The sequence below is a fragment of the Vitis vinifera genome, chromosome 17 (assembly GCF_030704535.1).
Source record: "Vitis vinifera cultivar Pinot Noir 40024 chromosome 17, ASM3070453v1".
NCBI classification, from domain to species: domain Eukaryota; kingdom Viridiplantae; phylum Streptophyta; class Magnoliopsida; order Vitales; family Vitaceae; genus Vitis; species Vitis vinifera.
The window spans coordinates 16,542,456-16,561,289 of NC_081821.1; the positions used below are offsets into that span (position 1 = coordinate 16,542,456).

The following is an 18,834-nucleotide window of genomic DNA, read 5'->3' on the forward strand; positions in this document are numbered from 1 at the left end:
AATTTAATTCATTTCCCCTCAAGATTTGACTAAATATAATGGCACCCGATAATATGAAATTTGAAGAAGTCCATAGACTCTTCAAGTCTATAATTAGAAGTTCCTAGTAAGTTGTCACCCATACTAATGAAATTTCTTGAGTCAACATTAATCTCGAACCTTTTTGCTACCTTCATTACCTATTTTGCCCCTTGACCACCTACTTAGTCCTCTTTACTTTGACCATGTGTGTTTCTCTTACTTGCCCTTCTACTTTTATGAAAGAAGCATATAGAAGAAGCCCATTCAAGTTTTTAATTTTTCTTTGTTTGGATCATTCCTTGAAACCTTCTAAAATTTCCCTTGTACTTAGCCTCAACATTATAGGGTCCAATAAAACTCTTATAAATAAAATTAAAAGTGTAATAAATATTATAAAATTATTTTATTAAAAAAATTAATATATATATATATATATATATATATATATTATAATTATTAAATTATATAAAATCTTATTCAATAATAATATTGTGATATTTAATTATAATATGTTTAATTTTAAAATATATTTAATATTAAAATTATGATATATTTAATTAATATATTAATGATATTAAAAACTTTTTACAATTTAATTAAATAAAATAATTATTTACATATAAAATAATTATAATTAATTCATTGTTTAAAGGATTATTTTAATATTTTGTGTATATAAAAACTTTTAATATATATATATATATATATAATCATAAGGGTTTTGATTTCAACAAGGTATATTTTATTAAGTAAAGAAAGAAGGGCAGCTTCCTTGAACTTTCAATCCCAACTTGCAGATTTTACACATTCGGCATCACAGGTATATTGAGGAGGACAAGGAAAAGTGCCATCAACGTATCCTAAGAGGTCGTTGCTAATTAAAACAGGGAGAAATTTATCTTTCCAAAGAAGATAGTTGGTGGAATCAAGTTTGATTGGTAATATTCGGTGCAACAAGTAGAGTGGAAGAAGGCAGTGAATTCGAAATAGAAAACTGATAAGAATGTGACAAAGAAGAAGGAAGAACAGAAGGATATGATGGTGTAGAGAAATAAGAAGAAGAAAAGAATAAGGTGAAGGAATTTATTTGAGGAGAATAGGAGATGACAAAGTTGATACCTGAGTCAAGAAGGGAGGAAGAGCAGTGGTGGAGATGACAAATGGAGGTCCGGCAAGAGTGCTAGGAGGCAAGGACTTAAAATCTTGGGTCAACGATGATGCCACTAAGGACGAAACCTAGCTGGGAATATCAATATGTGCAGCAGACAACAGAAAAGATGATGTTTCAATGGATGAGGAAATTTCAGCAGTGGAAGATGGTGTCGCAGCTATGGCAGAGGAGATTGAGAGAGGATGCAGTAGGAAAGAAATTGCTAGAACAATGACAGCGGCAGGTTTAGAATCCTTTCAACGCACCAAATTTAGAGTCAGACTTAATAGCCTTTCAAAGACGCGGAGGCATAGAATATTCCTGATTAAAATATGTGAGAGCCTTTCAAAGACACAACCCTAGCTTTCTTTGAAACTTTCCACGACACCGTGTGTCTTCGGAAAAAGCTTCAACCATACTAAGACCTTCACCTACCAAACCAGGGTTTACATGGAAAACTGGGGCCATTCTCATCAGAAACAAATTATAAATTGCCTTTGAAATCATGCCATGGCACTCTTTCAACAATCAAGTCTTCCGTAGTTGATGTTATCTGCTAGCCATCCTTGGCCATCTCTGTTCCCTGTCATCCTCTTCACTACCAATACCAAGAAGCTACTAACAATGAAACCTAGCGAGAGAGTTGAGAGGAAGAGGTCAGTGCTCATAGTTTTCATCCCCTTGGGTGATTGGGTAATGACGAAATTGAGCTGACCAGTGTATATGAAGGCTTCTCCAGAACCCACCAAGAAGAACTGTGGAATCAGCAAGAAGACGCTAATGGGAAGAGTAGCAGTGTTGTCACCCACGACTTTTGCCACAGTTTTTGACTCGTGTTGCTAACAAAGTTTTCCACACCTACCAATTCCCACAATGAAAATGGGATTTCTCTATGCCTCCCTCCTCTCTCAACCCATGGCAATGTCTCTCCTCTTTATAGCACTAGCGTTGTCATTTCTTCCCCACACACAATCCAAGCTCAACGCCGCTTACTAGTACAAAACATGCCCTCTGTTCAAACCCATCATGCGGGAGATCATAAGCACCAAGGAAATAAACGACCCCACCACAGCTACTACCACTTTCCGCCTCTTCTTCCATGACTGCATGGTTGAAGGCTACGACACCTCAGTCCTCATCTCCTCTAACTCCTTCAACACTGCCCAGCATGACGCCGACATTAACCTCTCCCTCCCAGGCAATACTGTATCAATACATCCAAATTGTACGAGTCTTGCCTCTCCAGTCATCAGTCATCATTCATGACTTTGTAGGAGGGATGAGGTGGACCAAACAAGGCCTTCGGATGGGCCCAAATCCAACCACATCCAAGGTCCAAATTCCTATCCCCTAAAGTAAAATTTAAATTATTATTATTATTTACATTCTGTAGAAGTTTCTTCTTTAAATGGATTTTATTTTTGAGAAAACTTGCTATGGAAAGTCTGCATCTTGATTTCAACCGAGCCAAGCCCATATCTTTTGGACCTGGTGCCTCCCCCAATCCTTGACTGCCCAACAACTAAAATTCAAAACCAAGCCCACCAAAGAAAATTTTAAAACACACCATGTGTTTGCCAGTTGTTCCCTTCTCAATACCATTTAAAAATCCCCCATTCTGTAGCTTTCTCAACTGTTGCAGCCGAACCTGTCTTCTCCTTGGTGTACGAACACGGCATGTCCATACCTACAGGCGGCAGAGACTACACCTCCTTTCCCACGCCCTTGTGCTGGTGCGTGAGCCACCCACCACATTACCCTCAACCTCCATCCCGATCACCATGCTGGCTGCTACATCTCCATGGCATTACACTAGGCAAAAACAAGGTGGCACTTCCCACCACAACTAAAAGGAGAACCTGGAACTATACCTATTACAACTTGCAGCGTACCATACAATAACAAAAACAAAAAATGCATTGTATTTATTTGGGATACCATTACCCTGATTTTCTCCTCCCAAAATAATTTCCCCATCTATGAAACAATAATATTAGATTTTTGGAACAATGAAAACCCTTCCATTTGTCTTCATTTGTACTAATCCATTCAAGTTTGAGGAAAACAACATTACTTGAGAAAGAGATTTACCTGTAACTATGATACTCTGTAGTAGATTTTGACAATGGTAACCTCCCATGCATGGAAGTTAGACATGGCCATTCCAACGGATTAGGGCATTTTAGTGGTGGACTTTGCAAGAGGAATGGATTTTGGCAATTGATGTGGAGTCAAATGACTTTGCAAGGGGAATGGATTAGGGCATTTTAGTGGTGGACTTAGTGAGAGCTATAGGGTTTCGGGTTTCTTCAGTTGTGAAATTGTGGAGGGAATGTCTAGCGGGTACTCGTAGAAAGGGAAAAGCATTTAATTAATATATATTTAGAACATATATATATATATACTATTATTTAATGTCACCTAATATAAGCGCCATGAAATATCACAACTATGACACTACTATAAAGTGTCATGGAATAACCAGTTATTCTTATAAGTGCCACAGCAAGTAATGATACTTTAAATAAGCGCCATGAAATAAAAAAAAAACTAATATAAAAAATGACCCTTTTGAAAAAACGCCATTGTATATCCAAATATAATGATACTTTATGAAAGCGCCAAGGATTAAAGCGTCATAATTTTCTATTTTTGTAGTAGTGTCTTTTTATACATCTATCTTGAGGAATTTTTTTTAAACCCGAGTTGTACACATCTTGCTTACAGAGTGCACCCAAGGCGAGATCTGACTGTTGAATCCTGGAGGTAGACCAATAGTACCCTAGTGCATCAAGTTCGTCTTCGAGGAGAGTGGATCTATTTCAAAGACAGTGTTTGTCACGCCTCAATCGATAAGTTTTTCTTCTTATTAATTATGTTCTTTGTTTGTGTCTTTTGGGCTAGTCATTTGTTTCCATACCCTTAAATCCAACAATATTGAAATATATTCAAATGGAAGCTTCCCTAGTTCACACCCATCCTGACACCTCTAAAATTGATCCCTTTAATGGGATATTCTTTAAGAGATGGCAGGAAAGGGTTTTCTCTACAATTGATGTAGTGAACTTGGGACACATTTTGATTGAGTCAAAATTAGAAGATGGTTCTCATTTGTTACCAACCTGGGAAACTGGAAATAAACAAGTTAGGCATGCTATTCTGAGTACCCTTTCTAATGAACTTTTTGATATTTATTGTCAATTTAAATTTGCAAAAGAAATTTGGGATTCAATGAATAAAAAATATGTTTTGGAAGATGTAGGAACTCAGAAATATGCCATAGAGAATTTTAGAAATTTCCAAATGACCGAGGATAGAGATGTATCATCTCAAATCCATGACTACCACTTGTTGATTAATGAATTAGCTATCAAAGACATTAAATTACCCGAACCCTTTGTGGTTTTTTATTTAGTAGAGACTTTTCTAGAGTCTTGGAAAGATTATAAAAATAACATGAAACATAAAAGGAAACAGATGTCCCTAGAGGATGTCATAATCCATATTAGGATTGATGAACAAAATCGAAATAGGGACAATGTTGAGAAAGCTAAGAAATTGTCTTCTAAGGCTAATGTAGTAGAAGAAAAACCTAAACCCAAAAACAATAGGTCTAGGAAACAAAACTCTAGGACCAAGCCCAATGCATCAAACGAGGTCCAAAACTTAACTATTAAAAAAAAGGGTAATCTTCTCAATGTCTATGGCAAGTCTGGACACCATGCAGCTCAATGTTGCCATAGGAAGAGAATTGAGAAGTCCAATTCAAAGGCAAATTTGGCAGAGGCAGAGGTGATCACAACAGCAATATCCTCTGAGGTGAGCATGGTCACCAATATGAAGAACTAGGTGGTAGACTCTGGGGCTACCAGGCATATCTATGGGAATAGAAGTGCATCTACTTCCTATACCACTGTAAAGGAAGGAGAGAAACAAGTGTTCATAGGTGATTCTAGATCTACTCCAGTGATTGGAAAAGGGAAAGTTCTCCTTAAGCTAACCTCTGGAAAAGTGCTTGCCCTCAGTCATGTTCTTCATGTACCAGATATCCGTTAGAACCTGGTGTCATTATCTCTGCTTGGAAAAGCAAGAGTGAGGATCATATTTGACTTTGATAAAATAGGTTTAACCAAGAATGATGCATTTGTGGGAAAGGGCTATTGTAATCAAGGTTTATTTATGTTGAATGTTTATGATATTATCAATAATAATGCATCTTCTTCTTTTGCTTACATAGTTGATTCTTGTGATATTTGGCATGGTAGACTAGGATATGTGAACTTTTCATATATGAACAAAATGGTTGAATTAAGTTTAATTCCTAAATTGTCCTTAGAAAACCATGGAAAATGTGAATCTTGTGTAGAATTTAAAACCACAAAGAAATCTTTCAAATCTATGAAAGAGAATCAAATCTACTAATTTTAATACACAATGACTTAGGAGACCTAAAAAATACAATGACTATAGGTGGTAAACGATTCTACATGACTTTCATAGATGACTACTCAAGGTATACAAGGGTATATCTTTTGAGAAACAAAGATGAAGCAAGAAATGCTTTCATCAAGTATAAAAATGAAGTGGAAAATCAACTAAGTAAGAAAATTAAAAGGCTTATAACTGATAGGGGAGGAGAGTATGAGTCCAACCCCTTTAATTATTTTTGTGAAGATCATGAGATCATTCAAGAAACTACTCCTCCTTATTCCATTGAGTCTAATGGAGTAGCAAAAAGGAAAAATAGGACCTTAAAACAATGATGAATGTAATGTTGGTAAGTTCAGGAGCACCCTTGAACTTGTGGGAGGAAGCTATCCTATCCGCATGTCATATTCAAAATAAAATACCTTACAAGAAAACTGGTAAAAATCCTTATGAGTTGTGGAAGGGTTATGCACCTAATATAGCATACCTAAAAGTGTGGGGGTGTTTAGCTAAAGTTCTTCTCCTTGAACCTAAAAAATAAAAACTAGGTCCTAAAACCTTTGATCCAATGTTCATTGGCTATGCTGAGAATAGTACGACATATTGGTTTCCTGTTACTAAGTCAAAAAACAATCTTGTAGATGTCAATACTCTAATAGAAATAAAGAATGTAGATTTCTTTTAAAACATCTTTCCTATTAAACTAAATGGGGAACAACAAGTTTAGAAAACAAGTAGAGACAAGTCTATTGAACCTTCTGAATTTGAACCTAAAAGGAGTAAAAGATATAGGAAACAAACAAACCTTGGAGATGGTTTCTACACCTTCATAATAGATGAGGACCCTAGATCCTACAAAGAAGCTATAACTTCTCTTGATGCACCATTCTGGAAAGAGGCCATTAACAGTGAAATTGAATCAATCATGTATAACCGTACATGGGAGTTAGTAGATTTACCCCCTGGTGCAAAGACTATTGGTTGTAAGTGGATCTTTAAAAGAAAGTTAAAACAAGATGGGTCCATAGAGAAGTATAAAGCTCACTCAGTTGCCAAAGGCTTTAAACAAAGGAATGATGTAGATTACTTTGACACCTTTGCCCCTGTGACTAGAATAGCATCAATTAGAGTATTGTTCACTCTAACTTCCTTTCATAATTTGGTGATACACCAAATGGATGTCAAGACTGCATTCTTGAATGGGGATTTGGAAGAGAAAATTTATACTGATCAACCTGAGGGTTGTGTAGTTCCAGGGAAAGAGAAAAGGGTGTGTAAGTTGGTTAAATCACTATATGGGTTAAAATAATCTCCCAAACAGTGGCATAATAAGTTTGATCATGTATTAATAACTAATGGATATTCCATTAATGATGCTGACAAGTGTATCTACAGCAAGTATGAAGATAACACATGTGTAGTCACCTTCCTTTATGTTGATGACATGCTGATCTTTAGAACTAGCCTAGAGGTTGTGTGTGAGACCAAGAAATTCCTAGGTTCTAAGTTTGATATGAAAGACCTATGAGAGGTAGAGGTGATTCTAGGAATTAAAATAACTAAAACACCTAATGGACTTAAACTTTCTCAAGAGCACTATGTTGAAAAGATCCTAAGGAAGTTTGAACACCTTGATAATAAAAAAGTGTCAACTCCCTATGATCTCAGCTCATAGTTGAAGAAAAATAGAGAACATAGTGTTGCCCAAATAGAGTATGCTCAGATCATAGGGAGCCTAATGTACTTAATAAACTATACTAGACTTGACATTTCTTATGCAGTAGGTAGATTAAGTCGGTACACCCAAAGTCCTAATTAAGACCATTAGACTGCTATTCGTAGAGTCCTTAAGTATTTGAGAGGCACCATTAACTATGGTTTGTGCTTTAATGGATTTCCAAGTGTCCTTGAAGGATTTAGTGATGCAAATTGGATCTCAGATTCAGATGAGATGAAATCCACTAATGGATATGTTTTCATACTTGGTGGAAGTGCAATTTCTTAGAAGTCTGCCAAGCAAACTTGCATTACTTGGTCTAGTATGAAGGCTGAGCTTATTGCCTTAGAAAAGACAAGTTTTGAGGATGAGTGCCTTAGAAACCTCTTAGCAGATATCCCTTTATGGACGAGACCAACCCCGTCTGTGTCTATGCGTTGTGATAGCCAAGCTGCAATTGCTAAGGCTAAGAGTTAAATATTTAATGGGAAGAACAGACATATACGCCTAAGGCACAATATTGTGTTGTAACTGCTTGAAACAGAGGTTATATTTCTAGAATTTGTGAGGTCAGAGTTGAAATTGGTCGATCCTTTGACCAAACCACTAAATAAAAAACTAGTGGAAGAAACATCAAGTGGGATGGGGCTTATGCCTATTACAGAAGTCAAGAGTGGTGGTAACCCAACCTATTAGAATGGAAATTCCATGAAGTAGGTTCATAAGGGTAATAACAAATCACTTGTTGACTTGAGGTGCTCTATTAACTCTAATTGTTAAATCCTAGAGGTAGACCACTGGTATTTTAGTGCACCGAGTTCATTTTCAAGGAGGGTCGATCTATTTCAATGACAATGTTTATCACGCCTCAACCAAAAAGTTTTTCTTCTTATTAATTTTGTTCTTTGTTTGTGTCTTTTGGGCTAGTCATTTGTTTTCATACCCTTAAATCCAACAATTCGAAGGCACTGAATTGGGATCACATCCAACTTGCAATCTCAACTCTTGAAGTATGTAACAAAATATGCACTATGTCATAAAGCTATGATAATGAGATTGAATACAAAGAAAATCAAGGAAAAATATAGAACATCAAAAAGTTTGCCACATGACCTTCTTTATCGGCCACCATTTTTTTGTATGGTACCAAAAAGGTGCTTTTCCTATCATAGAAAACCATTTTGTACTTCTGTTTCATTTAAACAGTCTAATGGCTATATTATCATAAGAGATTCAAAATTTTGTATTATTTATTTTCTTTTATTTTCTTTTTTCTACCAAAAACAAAGTATGGACAGACTTTATTGGGCTGGAACGGTTCTTCTGCTAAAATTTAGTGACCTACTTTTGGAAAACCAACATTTTATATATCTTATACTCACCCAATGTGATTATAGCCCTTTGGGATTGGGTTTAACTAGTACTACTTCTGCATTCTGCATTAAAAAAAGTAGAAGCACCACTATGCAAATGAATTTTATAATTTATGAAGAAAAAAAATGTGGGGCCATGATTGAAAGATGTAATTAAATATTTTTAAATTTGATAAACTCTCCCCGAACAATACTAATTAAAGACAGAAAACGTCTAGCTGTATTGATTGAGCTAGGTCGATAAACAAACGTACTTAATTAGGCAAAAAGGACATATGACGTGTGAGGATAAGCTGTTTTGACTTTGTAATAAAGTACAGTTTGAACTTCAAACTTCTCTGCTGTAGTAATTTCTTCATTGAGGCTAGCTGGAATGATTCAAGTACAGTTTGATCATCCATTTATACGTAGAAGTTAAGTTAGGTAATAGTGATAAAGATTACAATGAAACACTACAAGTGCTCAAACTCAAAAGGATTACTCAACCCACATGAGAGCTCTATAAATACAAGCTGTTTCTGCATTCTCTTCACATCATCATAAGAATATTTTCTAAAAGGTTGACAACAATGAAGACTACATTGTTTCTTTTCTCGTTGCTGCTCATTGCCCTTGCTGTGAAGCCTTTTCCTGTGGCTGCCGAATCTTCTCCTGACCCTGTACTTGACACTGAGGGAAAGCAGCTCTGGTCCGGAGTTGATTACTACATCCTGCCAGTTATCCGTGGGAGAGGCGGTGGTCTCACCCTGGCCAGCACTGGGAACGAGAACTGCCCACTTGATGTTGTCCAGGAACAACATGAGGTATCAAACGGTCTCCCATTGACGTTTACGCCGGTGAACCCCAAGAAAGGCGTGATTCGTGTGTCCACCGATCATAACATCAAGTTCTCTGCTTCCACAATCTGTGTACAATCCACTTTGTGGAAGCTTGAGTATGATGAATCGTCCGGACAACGGTTTGTCACAACTGGAGGGGTGGAAGGCAATCCAGGTCATGAAACTCTGGATAATTGGTTCAAGATTGAGAAATATGAAGATGACTACAAGCTGGTCTTCTGTCCAACAGTGTGTGATTTCTGCAAGCCTGTTTGTGGGGACATCGGCATTTATATCCAGAATGGATACAGGCGTTTGGCTCTGAGTGATGTGCCCTTCAAGGTTATGTTCAAGAAGGCTTGAAGATTTGCCCACCACAACATCAATATTTGGCTGGCAGTTTAATGACTTCTGTGTTGAATACTAATTAACTATTTATATGCATGTAATAAATCAAGGAGTACTTTTCTCTTATATGTATTTGAATAATAGTGGTTGCTTGTATTCACATATATAGAAAGAGTTGAAGCTTTTTCTCAACAGAAAATTAATCTCCAAACTTCCTCTTTGCATGCGATTTATATCATTACAAATATAAAATCATTGTCATTTTCAGTTATATACTAAAAGGGCCACAAGTGTGTATCAAAGGATAGTGTGCCTTTTCACATAAGCACATTTGGAGGTCGACTTATAATTTATATTAAGTAGTTATTATAGTTATGAGGAACTAATTTTTATTTTTATTTTTAAAAAAAAAAAAAATCTTGAGGAATTGTCAAAGCCACAGCAATATTTTTCACTAGTATCTGAATTTATCCTCTTTTTTATTATTAATATTTTAGCAATGGTACATTAAAATGGGGAATAGAAATAAATATTTTGTTTTCATTCCTATTTTTCTTTGAACAATGCAAAGTTGAAATGATTATTTATTTCCATATTAATGTAAGGTAATAATGGGAATGAGAATAAAAAATAAATAAAATTAACAATGATATTTGTACATACAATCTAATTTTTTTTTTTTTTAAATGTCTTTCAGATTTTTTCTTTTTTCTTTTTTGGCTAAATAATAAAAGTTTGTTTGGAAGTGTAATTTAAAAGTTATTCTCTATGTTTAAAAACAAAAAAATATATATTTATAGAAATTTCCAACAATGTTTGATTGTTGTTCTCTAAAAATAGTTTTTAAGAACAAATAAAGAGATGTTTTTAGAAAATAAAGAGATGTTTTTAGAAAACAAGTAAAAGTTATTTTCATTGATTTCTAAAAATAAAAAGAAAATATAAAGAAATAAAAAAAATTCTCAAAAAGCAAATAAGATAGAACATGGCATATTTCTTCTTTCATTCTCTCTCTACCACCTAATATTAATACAAAGAAATCTTCAAATATGATATTCCTTTGAATTATATGAGTTTTTGTGATTTTTTTTTTAATTTCTCTAATTTTTTTTTATTAAACAAATAGATTCCAAATCAAACAACACTTAATTAAAAAATTTATTAATTTTTAAAAATAATTTAAAACTAAAAAACTAATTCAATTAATATTAGAAAGTTGTGAAACTTAGAATTGATCAAATTAACACTAGAAAGTTGTAGACCTATATTCATTTTGAATGACTTTGCTAGTTTTGTCTTTACATATAATCATAATTTTGTGAAATTTTTCACTAGGTAAATACATACTCTAAATTAAACAAAACTTAATATGTTGGATTCACTAATGATTTAGTTATTTTTTAAAATATTTAAAAATTTAAATAGTGGTCTAAAAATATGAGAAGTTTATGGACAAAAATGGGTCTAGAATAACTATATATATATATATATATATATATATATATATATATATATATAGAAACATATTTAAAAAAAAAATTAGAAATGAATTTTAAATTAAGCAAGACTTCATATTGAATTTATTAATAAGTTTAATAATTATTAAAAATAATTTGAAACTCAAAAATATATATACAATAACTACGACTACAAAATAATAGATCAAAACTAATACATTATGAGTCATAATTTACTATTTCTCCTATTCTCACATCTATAGTTTCTAAATTTTCTAATTAAGTTTGTAGCACCCCAAATTAATTTTTGGGGTAATATAGTAAATTAAATAAATTTAATAAGGGTAGAAAGACCTTTTCACATTTAAAAGTCCTAGGTATAAATTAGATTTTTCTTATCTTCCTTATTCAGAAAACCCTTTTATACGGAAGTCAAAAAGATTAGAAAGTGTAGGACAATGTGGGGCTAAAGATTTGGAGCTTTAGGGTTGAATATCAATTTTTTAGGTAAAATTCTAACCCATAAATTAATATTTTAGATTTGTTAATTAAGTCTGAACACATTAGATATTTTATGAAAAATCTTAATCTAGATTAAGGTTTGTTTATTTAACTTTTAGATGAAAGGTTTGGAAATTTGTGAATAGGAGTTGATTTATTGATAAAGATTGGAAATTTTGAATGTTTATTGAGTATATCAAAATAAAATAATAATAATAATAATAATAATAAATGGATAAAAATAAATATTGAATCTTGAAAGAAAAAAATATCATTATATGTGGGCTTAGGGTATTGGAATATATATGTGTAAACCCTCATTTTGGGTATGGAGAGTTTGGATATTTCGGAGGCCACCTTTTAGGAGACTTTGGTAAGAGCATAAAAATAAAGTAGGTTTGCTAGGTTATTTTTGGGGTGGTGAGTTGTCAAGGCACTGGGTAGGAAGAGGTTTTGGCAGCAGGTTGGTTATGGATAGTGGGTTGGTAGGGACACCTTTCGAAAGGGTGATACATTTTGAGGGATTCTCATTTTAGGAAGGAAGAAAGCCATTTTTTGGTGAGAGTGAGGGAGAACAGAAAAACAAAGAGAGGATCAGGCTAGGAAAGAATCGGATGGGGGCCATTTTTGAGGAAGGTGAACAGGTTGTGAGTGGGTTTTAGAGGGAGGAGAGAGAAAGTGTCTTGGGGGAAAGCAAGAAATTTTTACTAAGGAAAGTAAGAGTGAGGCCATGGAAGAGAGATCGGACATGAGACATTAAGAGAAGAGAGGATTCTATTTCTTTGAGGGGTTGAGCTTTTGAAAGATTTAGAGCAAAACAGAGAACTAAAGAGGAGGAAACAAGGAACACAAGAGAGGGATTGCAGTTTGTTGGAAGCCAAGCAACATTGCTCAAGGGAAAATTGCTCAGGTATGACCATTTTACAATTTGGGTTCACCATTTTTTTTTACTTTGTCATACTATGCTTCTTACTGATATTTGGATTTTGTTTTGATGCTTGAATGTGTTAAGTCTGTTTCTCATTCTGTTCATTTGGTCTCTGTTTCATTTGTGTGTGTTGCATGATAGTCATGCCATTATTCATGTTTTAAGATCACTCAAACCTTTCCACCTGCTCCTAGCTCTTTATCAATCTATGAAACAGAGCTAAGATTCATTGATGTTTGGTTTATTTGTTCGTTTATGCTCTACCCCTGTTTTTGTTTTTCCCTGTATTCCTCTGTTTCTGGTATCTCTAGGTGAGGATACAATAGCTATGGTTAGGAAACCATTGAGAAGTCTACGTACTCCTGGTATCCATCACCATTCGGTTGGCATGTCGGAGAAGTATTGTCACGCCCCAAATTCTAGGCAACCCAAAACTCGACTTGTGACCCTAGGTCAAAGGTTTGACCTTAAAGGTTACTCTTATCCACGTTGGCAATCAATCAAAACACCCTGAAATTTTATTTATTTTTTCAATAAAGCATATAATCCTAAATAAATTTATTAAGCTAAGATTTACTGTAACATATTATTATTATTATTTTTCAAAACCAACCATCACACTATCTCCCAATCATAATTATAATAAAACCACCAGTCATATTCCTACCCAAAAGCTCAAATATTTACAATAATCTCTAAGTCCAAAAAGAATATTTCTAAAATGTTTTACAAACTAAAAAAAAAATATAATTTAACTTACAAAAGCCCATATAACTCAAATTAGTACATGTTAAAAGGGTAATATAAATTTAAAAACAACCATTATTATGGTTCTTTTGTTTTCTGGAACACTTCTTGATCTTCTTGTGGTCCCTCAAAAACTATATCTGCATCTAAAAATTTTAGAAAATAAAAGGGTGAGCATTTCCATGTTGCTAAGTAGAGTGTGTTACACCCAAATGGGTTAGAAATTCTAGGTCAATAAAACACAATCATATGCCAAAATATAATATTACCTTTACATATATACACGAAAATAAACCCCAACTATACAAATTTAAACCAATCAAAATTATCATTTTCCTTATTCAATCATATGTAGTATATCAACAATTCTAAATTTACAAAATAAACAAGTCATTTTAGTCTTGAATAAAATATTCAAACACACACTTGATAAATAATACAAATCCTTCTTCCAAATGCAACCATGATGCAAATGCTTATATGCACTCACACAATGCACTGTCATTCTCATGCTTTCACCAAAGGATATGCGTCCGTACCAAAATACACTCCCCATTCGGAGTCTTCCCGGGGTAAACTTTTGGATCTTTCACCCTAAGGATTTCACTCCCTTCTTAATTTGCCCTCTCTAAGGTCATTTCATTTTCTTTTTTCTTTTCATTTTTTCCCTCTCTAGGGTCTTTTCTTTCTCATTTCCATTTCACATAACCATTTCTTTAATTTTTCTTTTTCTTCACACAATCATGATGCATATGAAGTGCAATCACATCATATTTCAACATTCATAATTTTCCAAGTCATAACTCTATTTACTCCAATTATGTTTCATAATTTCCAATAATCCACACAACGATTTTTCTTCACTTTAATCACCACAAATATCAAAGAAAATTCACAATTAATTGTATAGCATCAACACATAGTTTTAAACCTTAGCCATATAAATTATTTTTTTATTTCCTGACATACTTAATAATTTTCCAACAACCAACATAACCAATATTTTTTCTTCAATTAAATAACCACACATATCCAAGAAAATTCTCACTAATACAAATATCAACAAAGACGCAATGGATGTCATAATTTATTTATCTCCAATAATCTCAATAAAATTAACACCCAATACAACAATTTTTCACAATTACACCACCACAACATTTGGGAAATATTTTTCCAATAATTCAAATATTAACAGAAACCCAATTTATATCATCAATTTATTTATTTCTAATAATATTCATAATTTTAAAATAATCATTTTAAACATATTTCAATACTCAAAATTTTCAACAAATAATTTTCATTATTTTCAACACTAATATATCACCAATAAATTTATATAATTTCTAACATAACAACAATCATTAAAATATATTAACCAATATTCCAATAAAAAGAATTTTCACAACCACAACAATCCATTAAATCCTATCACAAGAACAACAATTAAATATCAGTAATTCTAATATTATTATCCTGCATTAAACTTTCATTCACTTCCCATTTAACATTTTCAAAACAAAACCAAATCATTTTACATGTTTAGGGTTTCCAAAAACAACCTAATTGAAAACTATATGACTATTTACTACAACCCAACAACTCACCCATTTCCATGGAGTTTTATGAAAATAATTAAAAGTAAAATGAAAAGCCCAAAAAAGGTCGAGAGAGAAATTTAGGAAAAACACACTTCTACCTGTACAGAAAAATCCAACTATGGGATCGAAAATCCAACTTTGTAGAAGTGTTCACCACGTTGAAGACTATCACCTTCTGAAATGTCGTCACAATTAGAGGTTGTTTCACCGTCGAATCGACGAAGGCACGCGACAAAGAACCTCCCCTGCATCTCCCCTACGTCTCCCTCTCCCTTCATTTCTTTCTTTTCTTTTTTTCTTTTGCCTCATACACCCAACAAGCCACTTATAATATATATATATATATTATACAAATTTGAAAATGTCATGTACGTTCTTTTGTTTTAATAAAATAAACTATTACTCTTTATTTCACATTCCACAATTATAAATTATACCCGACTTATGATTTTCCACCACACAAAAAATACTATTGTATTCGTAATTTAATTTACTACAAGTCCGCTCTTCAAAAAGTATAATTTGACTATAATTACTTGAAGTTTTTTTTTTTTTTTTTTTTACTCTGAAATTCACTTCAAACATGATATAATTAACTATTAACAAAATTCAATTCCATAAAAATATTAAAAACATAAAATAATTTTTTCGGCAACCAAGAAGTTGAAATTGGTAATAACCCTTAGCCCGTTAATTTTACCAATATTTATTTACCAACAAAAATTTAAGTGATATTCTAAAACTTAATTTCATAAATTAATTAGTAATTCAATTTATACAAATCAAATTCTCAACCCTTTGGTAGAACTTTTATTTAATTTACTTCATTTGTCAAATTATTTAATCGCATCAAAATTTCAAAAGTTAAATTCATAAAATTCACATTTAATTAATTTACCCCTTTTGTATATCTTTTCTAAATTCACATATCATAATTTAATCTTAATTTTATTTCAATTCAACTCTGTTTAATGCTTTGTAATTCTATAAAGTTTAATTCCAATTATAAGAATTAAATTGATTCGTTATAAAATTAAATTCAATTTCTTTTTAACTATCCATTATAACAATTTGATATAATATAAATTTTTACCAAGTTTTTCATACTATGATTTTTTGATAAATACCCGATAATAATTAAATTAATTCTCGTAACATACTTAATATTCAAATTTTTGAAACCTAATTTCAATTATTTGATGGCTAAATTTTTCATCAAATCTAAATTTAATTTTTGAAATTCCCACTCCTTATATTTGACATGGCAAATTTTTCAAGTTATTGACTTTTGACCAACTTTTCCAAAATCTCTCTCAATTAAATACTAACACATAGATCTTTACCACTTTTTTTTACCATTCGACCTACAATTTTATAAAAGACTTTATGCTCCTAGAATCTAATGTGTCCTTGAAAACCATTACATCCTCTCCTCCTAAAAAAAAATTCATCCTTGAAATTCAACTGTTGCTAGCTTAATAGTTGTCCCTTGTGAATTACTAAAAGCCTTTGAATCCATTCTAACTCCAATTTTCCTATAATTCACTAGACAAGATCATAATATAGTCCAAACATTTGCTAATCTCTTATTGCATTCAGATTTCATGGAACTGAGATTTCACTATGTAAACTTTATAATTGCAGACCTAGGTTGACTTTGAATTATTTTCTAGACACTCTTTAGGATTTTATTCATTGTGATTATTCTTTTTAATCATATAATATTGCATTTTCATTCGTACACCTCAAATATTTTAATGTGTATCACTCTTTATCTTATTTCATCTCTTCAAGCTAATCTATTTCTAAGTGAATTTTTTAACGTGTGCATGTTTTGTCATTAATTTCATACCATAATAGCAGTTCCTCACTTCTACCATTAAGAAATTATATCTTGCATTAGCTAGTCTTTGATTTCTTTCATTATTGTTTTGTTTACCCCAGTTTGAACTTTCCAATCTTATCGCACATGGTAATTAAGAGTTAGGCAACTCTTCACATCATATACAAACGTGCTTCATGATTAATACAAAATACATGTCGCTTTTGAATTCAACAACTATTAACCAAATAAACATTACTAAAATTGTAACAACTGGAAGTTGGATCATGCAAAAACATCTATATAAGCAATTACGATACTACTCATAATGGAAAACTCCCAAATCATACAAATGTTATGAGATACAATTCTACCTTTTTTTTTTTCTCACATCATATCACCTCATCTAAGTCTCTAGGACATCCCAATCCCTTGTTCGAATATTTCACTTACTTTATTCATTCAACTTAAACATTTCAACCAATCTATCACAATATAATCAAAATTACAATAAGGCATAACAACATGATTAGAATTTAATATCAACAAGTAATAACAACAAGAAGTCATACTCTATTCAATCATTATCAATAAAATTAATTACAAGCAATCTATGCACCCATTACATGTAATTTGCACGCTTAAGCTATTTTCAATACTTATTCCAATACTATTTCTTAAACACATAAATTGAAATCCACTTACAACTAATATGACATATCAAAGTATCAAAGAAGGAAAACATAAGAAAGTAAGTACACATAACAAACAAGCTTAGGTATTATCACAACATTGAGCTTTGATACCACGCTGTCACACCCCAAATTCTGGGCAAACCAGAACTTGACTCATGACCCCAGGTCAAAGGTTTAACCCTAAGGGTTACTCCTATCCACACTGACGATCAATCAAAACACACGGATTTTTTTTTCTTTTTCAATAAAGCGTCTAATCCTAAATAAATTTATTAAGCTAAGATTTACTTAAACATATTTTTTTTCATTCAAAACCAACCATCACACTATCTCCTGATCACAATTATAATAAAACCACCAGCCATCTTCCTACCCAAAAGCTCAAATATTTACAATAATCTCTAAGTCCAAAAAGAATATTTCCAAAAATGTTTTACAAACTAACAAAATATAATTTAACTTACAAAATCCCATATAACTCAAATTGGTACATGTCAAAAGGGTAATATAAATTTAAAAACAACCATTATTATGGTTCTTTTACTGTCTGGAACACTTCTTGATCTTCCTGTGGTCCCTCAAAAACTATATTTGCATCTAAAGATTTTAGAAAATGAAGGGCTGAGCATTTCCATGTTGCTTAGTAGGGTGTGTTACACCCAAATGGGTTAGAAATTCTAGGTCAATGAAACACAACCATATGCCAAAATATAATATTACCTTTACATATACACCCTAAAAGAAACCCCAACCATACAAATTTTAACCAATCAAAATTATCATTTTCCTTATTCAATCATATGTCTAGTCTATCAACAATTCTAAATTTACAAAATAAACAAGTCATTTTAGTCTTGAATAAAATATTCAAACAAACACTTGATAAATAATACAAATCCTTTTTCCAAATGCAACCATGATGCAAATGCTTATACGTAATCACACAATGCACTATCGTTCATATGCTTTCACCAAAGGATACGCGTCTGTACCCAAATACACTCCCCATTCAGAGTCTTCTCAGGGTAAAATTTTGGGTCTTTCACTTTAAGGATCTCACTCCCTTCTTAATTCGCCCTCTCTAGGGTAATTTCATTTTTTTTTTCTCTTCATTTTTGCCATCTCCGAGGTCTTTTCTTTTTCATTTCCATTTCATTCAACCATTTCTTTAATTTTTCTTTTTCTTCACACAACCATGATGGATATGAAGTGCAATCACATCATA

General features: G+C 32.5%; 1 protein-coding gene across 1 annotated transcript; it reads left to right on the forward strand.

Annotated features, from left to right (window-relative positions):
• Window positions 1–9,226: 9,226 nt before the first annotated feature.
• Window positions 9,227–10,054, forward strand: LOC100250188 (kunitz trypsin inhibitor 5). The gene has a single exon (XM_002270075.4). It carries the CDS (start codon window positions 9,259–9,261, stop codon window positions 9,868–9,870), a length of 612 nt encoding a protein of 203 aa, XP_002270111.1. The 5' UTR covers window positions 9,227–9,258; the 3' UTR covers window positions 9,871–10,054.
• The last annotated feature ends 8,780 nt before the right edge of the window (window positions 10,055–18,834 follow it).